Source organism: Astatotilapia calliptera, chromosome 1 (assembly GCF_964374335.1).
Source record: "Astatotilapia calliptera chromosome 1, fAstCal68.1, whole genome shotgun sequence".
Classification (NCBI taxonomy): Eukaryota; Metazoa; Chordata; class Actinopteri; order Cichliformes; family Cichlidae; genus Astatotilapia; species Astatotilapia calliptera.
The window spans coordinates 20680921-20695254 of record NC_137422.1 but is presented as its reverse complement, the minus strand read 5'-3'; the positions used below and the strand labels follow the sequence as shown (position 1 = coordinate 20695254).

The following is a 14334-nucleotide window of genomic DNA, read 5'->3' as shown; positions in this document are numbered from 1 at the left end:
GCTGATCAGATTATTGTAAATGTTTCAAAAGCCTCATAGGTGATAGAAGGTTTATAAGTGCACTAATTAAAAAATTGTGTATTTTATCCTTTGTATATGAGTCTTTTCTCTATGTACTTGCAAACTGTCATTTCTTTTCAAGACTACTTCAGTAATCAACTCATTGCATCAACCCGATGACCGTGCTCTCCTTTAAGACTTCTTAGTGTCAGTTTAAGATTTACAATGTCTAAAAAGAATTAAGATCAGAAAAAAAATTACGTTTTAAGACCTAAGACTTTAAACTTGCCATCCAAATGGGGCTAAAGTGTTTAACAGAGCGCACTGTAGCTACACATTGTACAACATCAATTTAAGATTGTAATGCCACCAAAGCTGCCTTTCGCTACTGTTCCAATCCCACAGATTGGAGGCCTTTGGCCCTTTAGCATTCTGGCCTGATTACAATCACTCTGATTAAGATCTTGGTGAGTCAGAGTGGACTGCAGAGCTGGAAATAAGTGAAGGATGCCACGATGCTCTGTGTGGACAGGGATGAGGAAATGAAAGGGCTGGCTTCATTGATGATCACTGCATTGGCCTCCCCAAAGAACAGCTAGCATCACAAGCTACCGTCGACAGATGTAACATATTGTAACCTCCTGCAGAGCTTGCTGCTTCCAAGTTCCTGAGTTTAATTTGTTTATTCTGTTTGGGTAAATTAAAGAAAGACTGGATGATGAAGCTGCATTAAGAGATGAAGAGATTGTCTAAGACTCAAAGACTTGAAACAACTTGAAATGTTTGGCACTTGCGCACTAAATTAGGTTGTTTTGTAATAACAAAAAGAAAAACACAATAATAATAATAATATTACTGATAGTAATAATAATAATGTGTAATTAGCCTCTGTACTACGTTGGAATCACTCCTTATCATTTTGAGATATTTTGTTCATATTTATCTCTTGATTAAAAACATTCACAAGCTGTTGGCTGGCACGCTATACCTGAGTGAGAATATTATTCCCATCTTGAACAGTTAGGTAATGTAGCAAAATCATCTAATTGAAGAGGAAAAGAAGGTAAATGACAGTAAGAATTACCTAGGTTCATATCAAAGATTGTAATTTCAAGTTGTCTTTTGTTTTAGGCAATAACCTAATTGTCTATATGTCCATGATCTTAACAAAAAATAAACAATGAGATAAAAAATATATATATATGTATATATATATATAAATTACCACAACCAAACTGCTTCACACACTTAAAGAAACACTTAAGACCAAATAGCTTTTGATTCAGATGAAGCCACAGCTGCATGCTGGCTTCGATATGATAAATCATTATTTTTTTAAACATGTTCAAACCTTTTGTGGTGTAGTTTTTGTTTTCTTTTGTTCTTTCCCTCCCTCAGATCAGATCAGCCCTCTGGGCATCCTCCTGTATGAGTACTGTTTCTGCACTGGCCTCTTCGGTTAAAAGGTCTCAGTTGGCACTGACTGGCTCTTGTGTGTCATTTTCACTGCTATAGTCTGATTTGGGCTCGTCCTCAAAATCTTCGTACATGTCCATTTCATCCTCGCCATTGACCGGCTCGCTGTTGTTCACCATGCCAGTGGGCTCTAGCTTCATGTTGTAGGTGCTCTGAATGACGGGAATGGATGGCTCAGGACTCGCTGAGGCACTTGAGCACTCCGATGTCATCTGAGGTGAGGGTGTGGTGGTCGCCATGGTGATGGCCCCAGGGTAGACCATGCTGGCGCTTGTGGTGATGGGAATCTGCGGTGGCTGCCTATATGTATAAGAAACACATACATTTATATTAAATGCAATCAGTTTTCACGACGCACTTGATTAAAAAGTGATCAGCATAATCGGAAAAAGAGCACACGGAAAAAGCGCTCAGTGGTGCTCATAGTGCGATTGCTGCTTAGGTTGGTGGCTACATGTCTCTAAAGTGCGTGATTTTTTTTCTTACAGCACTTAAACTGAGATGGCTGGATTACGGGTTTCCCACAGCAGTCTGCTGTAAGCCAGCAGCTCTGTGAAAATGATTTGGAAAAAGAGAGGTACTCCTGACAACTCCCGTTTTGAGCCGCTCAGAAACACTACCCAGTTTATTGGTGACATAAAACCAATACGTTGCTCCTGCTGCTCTTTGCTGCTTTTGCGCTGGATAATTGATACTCCAGCCACTGAATCTTATGACTGACATGGGAACACCTGGAGAAGGACTCTCCTGATAACCACAAACAGTAAATTAAAGTGTTAAGCCTTAGACTGCTGCTGTCCACGCTTACGTAAATATACACGTAGAGCTTATATATGTAATAATGTCTGTATTTGGTGCTCCATCAGGAGATTACTATTGTCTTAAATTATTAGTAACCCTCTGAATTAAGCTGCTGAGTTAGCAACAGTGGTTAACTCAGCGTTCACTTTTGCAAACACTGCTTTGCATTGCATGCACATGTTTTCTGCATTTTCTTGTGTATTACGTATGGCAAGGCTGGGCTAATCACAACTGTGTACTTACCCCACAGTAAAGAACTGCCTCATCTCTTGTCGCCGTGAACGCATCATCTGTTTGTACTCTCCGATGCGGAGTTTTTTTCCGTCAATAATGCAGGTCCTCTTAGGCCGTGGTTTGTACTTGTAGTTTGGGTACTTCTCTAGATGAAGCTTACTTAGACGAGCCTGCTCTTCATAGTAGGGCTGTTTGTCCTGGTTAGACATGGACTTCCACCGGGAACCTACACAGCACAGTACATTCAGATTTTCAGTAACCAGAAAAACTGTTTGTGATAGTAGGAAACTGCAGGAATCCATTGCTCTTAAACATAACCACTAATTGAACAAAATAAGCAGAGAGGTGGTGACCTTGCACTTATATAAAATAACCAATAATGCAATGTGAAATTCATAGTCCTTTACTTTTTACTACATTGCATCAAGATTTAATTTAATACAGAGTTACCCCTAATAAGGGTGGACGTTTTCTAGAAAAATCGCATGCATAGATTTACTGTCTGCTGCACAACAATCTCTTGATAGCTCTGCATGTGCACATTATCTGAAACCAGAGGCAGGCTTTTTCCTTACTGTCAAACAGTAAGGAACAACAAGCTGGAGTAGTAAATACTGCAGCTCGGTGAAGTGCCCTACACTGGCATGGATGACAGCACTTTTAACAGCTCTGATGTATGGACTCCAGTGTTGAGGGGACAAGACCCATTTAGTCTCTGTCATTTTTCATGACAAACACTTATGCTAGTGATGGGCTATAAATCCATCTGTATGCTGAGGCGAACTGATGCACAGTGGTCTACGAGATAACGTGCACACTCTCTTTTTTAGACGCCAGACACTTTCTAAGATATATGCTTTTCCGAGTGCAATAAACCCATGAGAATGAGCAAAACTGAAAAAAAGCCTGGTAAGTCAGTGTTGGAGAAACACCATTAGTAATTGAAAAACTCAGATTGACTACAGTGCTCTTGAGCATGTCAAAAGCTATGAAACAAGCTGTGGTTCTAGCAAAACTATAAAACTAAACCAAAACTAAACTATAAATGGTGCATCATTATCAGTTTTGTATAAAGCAAAGAAGTCAAGTGCTCACAGCTGTATGTTTTTAAAGAGTCTTACCCAGAATCTTGCTTATGTTGGAATTGTGCATGTCGGGGAAAGCCTGGAGGATCTTGCGCCGCTCATCCTTGGCCCACACCATGAATGCATTCATTGGCCTTTTAATGTGGGGCTCGTTGTTGTTTCTTCCCCGAGATTCCCTGAAGACTCGCGCCTCGGTAGGTCCAGCGCCTCCTGTTGGCCAACAATAATAGGGTTGGGGTTTATCTGCAGAGCCATTGACTTCCTTGGACCCCGGAAAAAACAAGGGCAGGAACAAGAAGAGAGAGCGTGGCGAGACATTAAGTGACAAGCCATGTTTAAACTCTCCTTCATCTGCTATCTCCATCATGACAATTATTTCAAATGAGTGCAGAGATGCAAACACTGTTCAACAGAGTCTACAGGGTTGAATATGGCGTTTAAGGTGGACCTGATCTCTTTAAATCGGGTCTATCCAAAAGCAGTACAGAGAGAACAAGGAGGAGCCCTTTGACTTCAAGAATAATTCAGTTCTCTGTCCACAAGTCCAGCTTTTCTACTTGTGCACATATATTTCAGACTCACAGCCAACATAAATATAAGATTTGAGCCTGACTTTAAAAAAAAAAAAAAGAAAGAAAAAGCGAGGAAACACAAACTCTTGCAAATCTTTATAAAAGCCAAACTCCATTTTACATATATATGCACAAAAAACCCCTTCGGTTTACACTTCTTTCTCCCCTTGTTTCTCACTTTCTTCCTCTTTCCTTCAAGCACGCACACAAACAAACAAACCAAGCACACATTAGCTGGGAGAGTGTGCCGATTCTGCAAAGTGCTGTTTCTCAATCAGGGCATTCACAATCAGCATAAGAGAGTTTCTCTCAGTATTAAACTGTACATCAGACTGATAATGATTTCTGTTTGCATGCGCATTTGCTTCCTTTTATATGTAAGATGTGAAAGAATTAAATAAAAGCAGTATGAATATTTAAACAAACAAAAATATGTTGATAAACAAGGCTTGAAAAATAAGACAAAAAAAGCCTTCCATATGCTACGATACATCTTTAATGATCTCAAATCTGGAAAAGAAAGCTTGGGATGACTCATGCATATTTCATCATCCACATGTGAAGCCTTCTCATTAGACCATTCCACTAGCAGCCTTGGCACACGTTACCTGGGGTCTGATTTCTATTATTATTTCAGTTGATAAACAAAATCAAACTCTTAATGAGTAATGGAGGGCTGTGCAGAGACATTAATTCCAAATCCACAGAAGCCTCGCCCTGCTCTAATCACTGAAGGTATTACTGCAGCATTTTCAGCCTCAAGAGTTGAAGTGTCTTCGCTTCAAAAGAACATGTCCTGTTTTCAGAATTATTATATGAGACAAGTCTTTTTAAAAAGGCAACATACTTGCAGTACAATAGAGATAAAGGTGTGCTGGAACTTTGTTTTTGTTTACAGGGTAAGAATTCTTGAGGTCTAACCTACCTAGTAGAAAAGCCTGTTTCTCACAGTGCAAAAGCAGATGAATTGACTTTTCAGCAGCTCATGTTTAACAGCCAAAGAGCCACATTTATGATCCCTTCCTTTACCTGGAAAGCCAATAAAAAGGTGTATTTACTTATGAGTCAAACTCATATAATTGCAGGTGTTTGCTGGTCTCTCTATTTGTCTTAAATAGACAGACTAAACATTACATATGCAGAGAAAGGTAATAAATGCATAGTTATCTATAACTTTAGATTCATTTTCAGTTGCCAAAATGTCCTTTTAACCATATATAAATGCGTTTCCTCATCATTGCTATCTAGACGCCTGTGTTCTTTTAATTTCACAGTCTTGTAAAATATGCACCAAATTAGAGATTTTTGTTACTTTTCGAAATACTTTCTCTACCTCTGCAAGCACCGCGTTTTACTCTGTTTGCTGAGCTCCCTCAAATGCTGTTGGCCCGAAAGCCATCATGAATTCAAAAATAATACACTACCTTTGCTGCCACCGAACCCCACAGTACGTTAATTTCATTTAGCATGCACTCACTGTACAGGATGAATTGATTTCACTTTGTTTGGTTTTGACAACCATGTTTATTGTGCAATGAAATGTGGTGTGGCGGAGGGCTGACAGTATCCATCAACGCGGGGCAATCTGCTGACTGCCGGGGCCAGATGAAGGTATTCATTAGCTCAGGAGCGCAGCGCTCACTCAGACACGACAGCCAGTGTCTGCGCCCTGGGATCGCTTGCCGTAATTTACGATGCCTGCCGTGCCATTACTCTATCACTGACACTGATTCAGCAATTTATATACTGGTGCGCATGTATATGGGCAGAGGTGATCTTCTTATGTAGAGCGAAGGGGGGGGGGGGGGGACAAAACAACTGCCTGCCATCACCTAGTGCCACATCCATAGTTAGCCAGGAAACCAGCCACGTGACTAGGTTCATTGGAGGGAATCCAGATGAGGCATGGTCTTTTGCTGCACATGACTGCACGCAGAAAAGCATCGCTTTCTGCTCTGTCAGATGCTGCAGAAAACTGCAGACTTGAACAACAGGAGTGATGCACCTCGTAAGTTGTTCCGAGGCAGACGCTGTGTGGCTTGGATATGTAAAATACTGAAAGTGATGGAAGCTGCCTCGGAGAAACGAACAGCCCAACTTTGCGAAAGACCTTTAACCTGAAATAGCAGCGAGGTCTGTGATCTGTCTGAAAGCACCTTGAAGTACAGAACTGCTTCCTTATTCAACCCCTGTAATATATATGACTTAATCGGGGACATCCTGTATATTCACACAGCAAATTGCTTGCAACTATAACATGCAATTTACTGCCAGGTTGTTTCCATATTTTTGCAGAAAATCGCAACGCTGCTCTGACATTTTGCAAATGAGCAATAACTATTGTTTTCCAGGAGGGGCAGGACATTTAGGAATCAGTTAGTTAGGTGTGTGATTGTGTAAATAAACACAGATGTTTAGCGGTGACAGGGCCAGGCCCCCTGGGTGGTAGCTGGGGAGGGAGCGAAACAGAGGGAGTGCTGCTTAATAGAATTTATTGTGATTCATGAGGCCCGCAGCTCAAGTGTGACAGAGCGATATGAGAATCCCCTTTTAATTTGTCTCTCCTGGAAACACTGCAGATGAGCAGCATGAATTACAGTGTGAAAGAATGATTGTGTGTGTGTCTATGTGTGTGCGCACACGGTGGAATAAAGAACGAAAAGGGAAAGTGAATAACGAGGAAGAAGGAAACAAAAAAAGAAAGGGGGCGAAATGGAGAGAGAATGTAGTGAGGCCCCACAGCCTGTCACACCTGTGAGCTGCAGGCTCAGACTCGACCATATAGCAAGCCAGAGGGTAGCGCTGCCCCAGCTGCCCCCTCTCCTCCTCCTTACTCATCTTTGTTCTATGGGCAGACACATAATGTCACCCAGGAATCCGCTCAAAAAGGATGAGCCTCAGTGAGCAGGCAACAATCACGCAAACCTGCCAAGCCCTCCCTGTTGGGATCAAATCTAACACCTCTGAGTGAAGGCATTTACTACTGACAATAGAGCCTCTCCCTCAGAGCAGGATCAGGCGAGATTAATGTGTGTGGACGGACAGGATGCGGCGCTCAGTGGCTCTGGTCCAGTCTGAGTTCGTGGCATGCTAATTAAACCGGTGAAAATCACAAGTGATGTAAACCACATTAAAACATCTCAATTGTCTTATTTTTAGTACCCAGTTGGGATCGTTTGGGTTTCCATACCCTCTGTGTGTATATGTGTGTGTGTGTGTGTGTGTGTGTGTGATAGTGTGTGAATGCATGCACACACGTGGGAACTTGGGAACAAACAGGCAGCTTGTTTCAACATGCCGCAGCTTTTACTTTTGCCTGCAGAGCCAGCTGTCTTATGCATTTAGTTTAATCTTTCACAACTTCTCGGCCTCTGACACTCACAGAGAAATACACACGTTTGTTCGTTTGCTCTAAATTTCAATTTGCCAGCTTCAAAACAGAACTTTCTTATTGATTGTTTTGACCTGTGCACCTACTGTTTTTGTGACTTGACACGTTATTATGTCAAAGGCTTCTCATCTAAGCTTTCTTCCAGAAAAACTCCCTGGCAATAAAAGCCAGAGCTTGATTCCCACAGACTCACAGCAGAAGAAAAACAAACATCTTCAAACAATCAGCCCATATAACACTTCACAACAGCTCTGAGCTACCGATGTAAAGAAACTCATTGTCAGTGATCTGTAGCAAAAGTGCAAGACTACTGTTTTTCTTATCCTATTCCACAAGGACACTTCTCAGCTGAAGCTTCTCTTTTGTTCTTCAGTCTTTGTTTGATATTATCTCATTGGGCTTTTAGATTAATTCTGTTTCCTGCCTGCACACATCTCTCAACAACTCCTTTGTTCTTTGTAGACCCTGAGTGATGGGGGCGTTTTAGACAAACACACAACCTCATATGGCAGCTCCATAATGCCATATGTGAACGAAGGGCCTCAGGGCTCAGGCTTTTGTGGTATTTGGTAAAGACCTAATGAATTTGCCAAGGGATCATGTGTGTGGCTTGTGACTTTGTTAAATGATGAAAATCCCATCTATTCCTATTTTTTAACCATTCCCACACACACACACACACACACACACACACACACACACACACACACACACACACACACACACTTTTGGTTGTTCGGAGTTGGGTTTCTGCCTGCTTTGCAAATATTAGCTTAAAGAACCTAAAGCTTTCTGTGAACTGCCGCGATAACAGAAGTCACTGTGCCTGCTCAATGCGGTTACTCTGTTCTGGATGGAAAGCTGCTACACACCAATGGGCTTTCACACCCTATGTATGGGTGAGGTGGTGCACCCAGTAATTTTCCCTTTCAGGAAACACCAAAAGTATGTGCAGTGTGTTCTGATCTACTCGGGGGAGGGGGCTAAAATGTTTCCAAATTCATTTGCCTCCTATTTTTATAGGTTGTTCCAAAACTAGTTACTGATGCTACATTTTTTGGATAAAACTGCCTTTTTGTCATAGAAACATTTGTGGTTTTTTATGGTAATTTTTTAGAACAAGTTTCAATTCAGCAGATCTTATTCACATTGAAAAAAAATACTTGGCACCTGGATGACCTTTGACCTTACATAATCTAGAAGGCTAATGTTTTCTATGCTTTCATATTTATGCTATTAAACAGAATATAAATATTTTCGTGCACTGTGTATTTCTTTATGTTATGGTATGCCAGGGAGCCGAGCTTTCTTTGGTTCAAGGAAGAGAAAATCCTCACAAGATTTCAGATGTAAGCATGTTCTCAGAAGAGTAAATACTTTGTGGTTCACATCTCAAAATCCTGCTTCACATCATTCATCTCCGTGCCTTCCTGTTGGTAAAGCCTAAAGACACAGACCGATATATATATATATATATATGTATGTATGTGGTGTAATAGAAGAAATGCTAACTGTGTTTTGAGTTATGTCCATTGCCCTGTCTCCCAGCCACCCCCCCACCTTGGGAAGAGGACCTCTTCTCTCCTCTAACCTTTGCTTGCTCCTAATCCATAACCCACTGGGAAAACTGATGTGCGGTGTCTGGTGCTAGCCTTTCCCTCGGCTCTAAACAGGACTTAAAAGGACAGAACTTCCCTGGTGCGCACTCTGTTTCAGTCCTGACTCCACAGTAGCCACAGAGGGAGGGTTACCACTGGGAGAATGAGCACTCAAAACACATCTGTCCAAGGAGTCAGATGGGTGGGATGGGATCTTCTGCTGTGGCTTACATGGGAAACATGTAAATGAATCCACTAAATGCACCTCTAATTCTCATCTTCAGAATTGGGTGTGATGTGAAACTAAATGTGCTTTGAAGTTGGTAAACAAATATTTTTATAGCAAGATTTTTTTTTTAAAAAAGTCTATGTGAACCAACTGAGCAAGACCATTTAGTTCTAAAACTGAACTGAAACGTGCCTAAAACTTCATTGGAAAATGCCGATGTGTTACATTGTCCTGAGAAATATCTATCCCTCTGCCCCGAGACTTTCTGAGGCATGAAAGATGAGTCAGAACCATTTTATTTTCTGCTCTGGCTCTGAAGTCCCATGGAAACTGCCACAAATATTTATGTCAGACAAATATTAGTTGCACTGAGGAACTCTTTGCTCCTGTGTAGGAGCCAGCTCCACAAAAGCAGATGACGATTTGTCACACTGGTGTAATCAGAATTTACACACATGCGCCCAGGACCTCAGACAAGCAACAACAGCAACAGGAGTCAAGCTTGGAAAAAAGCCAGCTTTGTCCTCAGGCACCCTTGTTCTTCGCTCACCTACCTGTGAAAACCTCAGAGCGATGGCTCATTTCAAACGGCATTCACCACTTCTCTCTTGCACACAACTGTCCCAACCGCTCTGCATGCAGTACTGAGCAGTAGGCCTTTATTACACATCAAAACTCCCTTTTCTTTTAAAAGGTAGACTCAGTTTTGAGTGTGTAGACAATCCACCCATTGCTCTTAATATCCCCCCCCCCCGGATAGTTTAGAAAGTTGAGTAAAATGTTACAAATTATGCCGATGTAAGGACTGAATTTAAAAGCATGTAATAATAATTAAAGGGAAAAGGCAGAAAAACAATGAAATAAAACAAAACAAAACAAGAGACCCAATAATGGCCTTACCATCTAGATCTTCTGGCCTGGTGAGGTCAATAACTCTGTGGCCAAGCTTTCCATCCTCACCCAGCTTGCCAAGGTGGTGCCCAATGCTGTCAAAGTGTGCTCTTTCCTACAGAGATATACAAAGAGTCAGGTAAACAAACCAGCACATATACACCTTTTTACAGTGACAAAACAGCTGAAAAAAAAATAACAAACTCCATCACAAATCTGAAAATTTGAAAAGAAAAAAAAAGTGTCTTTGATAAATGCAGTTTGTTTTGAAAAGCTGCTCTTTTGACATGAGCTAGATGCAGCTTTTTCCTCATCTCTCTATTCTGTAGCTGTTATAATGGATGACAGGAGGCAGCGAGACAGTGAGGGCCAGGGGTGCTCTAAATAGATTTACAGAAGGATACTTTGTGATCCCGAGCACACAATGGGGCCGTGGCCCTCTTTGCAGTGCTCAGATTTTCCTCTGTAATCTTCTCCTTACATCCTGCCTTCCAGTCTACAGCGCCCTGAGCTCAGCGCCCATCATTTATTCAGAGTTCATGCTTTGGAGAACACACCGTGTTTTCCCGTTTGTCATGTTTCTTTGTGCTCAGATTAAACTTGGCATCATGTTGTACTTGTCGCACAATGAAACCCTGTCATTCAGCGCTCCGTGACAATATTAAATGTCATGTCCATGTGCATTTACAGAATAAAATAACAGCTTTCGGGGGGTCTCTGAATAGTTGCTGCACATTACACTTAATGTATTATGCAAGGGGAGAGTGCCGACTGCTGCTGGCTCCATTGTTGAATGACCTACTTCCTCAGTGAATACACAGGGCATTAGCAAAGGGCTGTCTTCCTCTCTAAAGACTCAACTAGGAGATGGACACTTTGACTCTGCATGATACAAATAATCTCCCCCCCCTCCCAGGTTTGCCTGGATGACACTAAAAGCAGGCATGTTGCCACCATTCAGAAAAAAGCATTTGTTTTACTCCCAGGGTGCCCGTTCAATCTCTGCCAAAGATGCACTGTCTGCGCTGACCTCTGCCTCTTTTCTTTCTAAACAGGCCTATCACATGCAGTCTGAGCAGACACTCAGGTAGAGTCCCCACACAATACTAACAGCTCCCCTGCCTCATGCAACGACACCAACAAACACATTAATCTTTGAGCCCCTCTTCTGTGAGGCATTCCACTGTTTTGTTTTTGTTGGGTTTTTTCACGTTTTCTCCCCACAGGGAAGTTCTTTTTCCCCAGGTGATAAAAAATTAAGAAGCTCTAACAACTGTGCCCGCAAACATTTAGTTTATGCCTGTAGCCAGCTAGCCGACTTATTCGAACTTATTTGTTTTTATTATGATAAATGAAATCATGCTGGTGAAAAAAGTCAAAATGTATTATAGTGACAGAGGCAAGAACAACAAAAAAAGAAATCTCTTTAAAATGTTTTCTTTTTTTTTTTTTTAAATTCTCCTTTTGTGCATTTTTTTTGTTGGGGGTTAAAAATTCTGACAAGATGAAGAATGAAGATAGTTCAAGTCCATTTGAGGCCTTTCACAGTATTTTGATTTTCCTCATGCTTTTATTTATTCAAGAACTATTCCTCAAAAGAAAGGACCACGCAAGAGACAGAAAGAGCACTGCAATTTACCATCATACTTGAAGGAGCAGTCATTATTTATGGCCAGCTGAGTGATTCTGATGTACAATTAACCACTACCTGCTTATGGCCTGTGATTAGAGGCTGTCTATCTGACGGCCCTTTGCTTACTTAAGTGTTTTCTAATTATGACATATGTGGTGGTCCCTGCTGGGCATGAGGACACTTTGTAAAGCGAAGATGGAGTATGGTGCCTCTCTCTGTGTCACATTCTGTGTAAAGCAACACACGCACGAGCAAGCACGCGCGCACACACGCACAGACGCGCATTCATCACCCAGCCACATTATTGCTCTTAATGAAAGAAGCTAGCAGCCTGATGACAAAGTGACTGAAGTGCGATTAGCTGGATGGGCGATGGTGCTGCTTCAGATGCTACTTGGACAGTCTGCTCAGAAGACGCGGCATTCATGGGGTAGTGTGTGTGTCTGTAATAAAGTAGTCATCTCGTCCCTCTTCTGCGCTTCGTTGCTCCCTCTTGATCAATCAAGTCCTTTTATAAACTCATGATCATTAAGCATCATGTTGGGCTGAGAAGGAAAGAGAACAGGGACCATCCGTCAATGAATTTCATTAATGGCTAGCTCAGCATTGAACTTCTTTCTCCACCGCACAAAGTCATATGATTAGTGAGCATCAGCACACCAGACAGCCCAGGACAAGACTGAATGAAGCTCTTGTCTTTGAGGTAGCTTTACTTAATTTGACCCAAGGAAAAAAAAAAAGGAAAAAAAGAAAAGGGGAGGTTGTGGTTAGTGGAAAAACATCTACATATACTTTATACAACCTCTTTTACGTGCTGTAATGTAATGGTCTAATTGCAGTATTCCCCTCCTGTGTGCTATGCTAATTAATATCAGACTATCTGTGCAATATGGTACCACAAATTTTCATAAAATTTTATATACTGCGCTTAATATACTTATTGGTTATAATTTCCATAATTTATATCGGTGAATTAGAAATAGACTGGAAATTAGGGCTGTAAATTATCCGCAAAGCATCCCGGTTTTGTTTTAAGGTTGGAAAAGATTCAGTGAACTAATGCTTCTTTACTGCACACGCATCAAGTGCTGTGATAAATTAATGGCAGTTTTATTATTTTATAGTGTCATTAAATTTTTACTGATCACTCTGACACAGAGAAGTAGCAAAGGACATGCAGTATCTGGGGAAGCTAGCCATCCTGCCAGAGAAAGAGAGGGAGAGACTTTGAAAGAGGGAGCCAATCAGTATATGGCCAATATCTAAAAAAACAAAACAAAACCCAAACACATATATATATATGTATATATGGTTTTTAAAGTAGCAAAAACCAAACATAAATGCTACAAGGCCAGCTGAGGAAAATGTATTGAAACAACGCAAAATAAGAACAAATTGAGGCTGGTGTGAATAGACAAAGATAAAGAGAAAGGAAACAAAAGATATAACAGTACACATCATTTCCCTCCCACTCTGACCACGACCGCTGGCAAGCAACTTGTCCCTCCCTTAAATGACTTCAGCATGCAGCTCTCCTCCCCACAACTAAAATTATAGCAGTGCACTCAGAGCTGTAGTGGAGAACTGCCACCCACAATAATCTCATCTGCCCTGCCTGTGCAGTCTTTTGTCTTTAAAGTTTGGTAACACATGTATCTGTTCAGTTGCACATGGCTGGCTTGTGAGGGAACTCACAGGGAGACTGTGAGTCACAGAGGAAGATGAGAAAAAAAAGGGGGTAGATAGCAAAGTTTGTGTAACGTCTTGGGCGAGGGAGCCCAAAAGGGCCCTTGTCAGTGTTGTAAGGAAAGCTTTAATCTGGCTGGCCACAGAACATGTGCCGGAGGCCTGCTGCTCTACCCACAGGGTGTATTCTGGGCAGAGGCGGGTGGCGGACGGCCCTGTGCATTGTGCCTACTCCGCCCTATATTTAGGCAACGCATTGCCAATCCTGACACTCCTTCACTCTCTCCTTTGCAAATAGCTTTAGTCAAAAAGGCAAAGGCAAATCCAGATGGATCGGGATTGGTCAAATACACATGAAAGAAAAGTACAGCGAAAACTAACTGTGGTGCAGTTTTTGGAAGTCAGCTCGGTTTGGAGGATCGGGTTTGGCTGTGAAATGAAAACTGAATCTTCTACATAAATAAAATAAATAAGTAAGTGAAACTTTACATTTCTCACACCACAGTTAAATGAAACATTTAAGTCCCATTATGAATTCTGAGAGCAGTTACAACTGCACTTGGTGAGAACCATTAAACTAAATCTCACCACACTGGAAAGTGTATGATTGTATATGATTAAGATCTCATGATTCAAGCTTTTACAGCGACAGGACTCCCGCTTATATTTGATAATGTGCTGAACTGGCTCCAGTTATATCACACACCTGGTATGTGGCAAGCTGAAGGCAGTAGTCCT

General features: G+C 41.5%; 1 protein-coding gene across 4 annotated transcripts in view; it reads right to left on the bottom strand.

Annotated features, from left to right (window-relative positions):
- Window positions 1-689: 689 nt before the first annotated feature.
- Window positions 690-14334, bottom strand: part of sox6 (SRY-box transcription factor 6) — a 126623-nt gene continuing 112978 nt past the window's right edge. For all 4 annotated transcript variants that reach the window (XM_026167257.2, XM_026167301.2, XM_026167309.2 and 1 more), the window contains 4 exons: window positions 10287-10392; window positions 3633-3806; window positions 2521-2737; window positions 690-1776 (listed from right to left, as the gene is read on the bottom strand). In XM_026167257.2, coding sequence (XP_026023042.1) covers window positions 1470-1776; window positions 2521-2737; window positions 3633-3806; window positions 10287-10392 — 804 coding nt within the window. In that variant the 3' untranslated portion in view covers window positions 690-1469. The remainder of the gene's footprint in view (window positions 1777-2520; window positions 2738-3632; window positions 3807-10286; window positions 10393-14334) is intronic.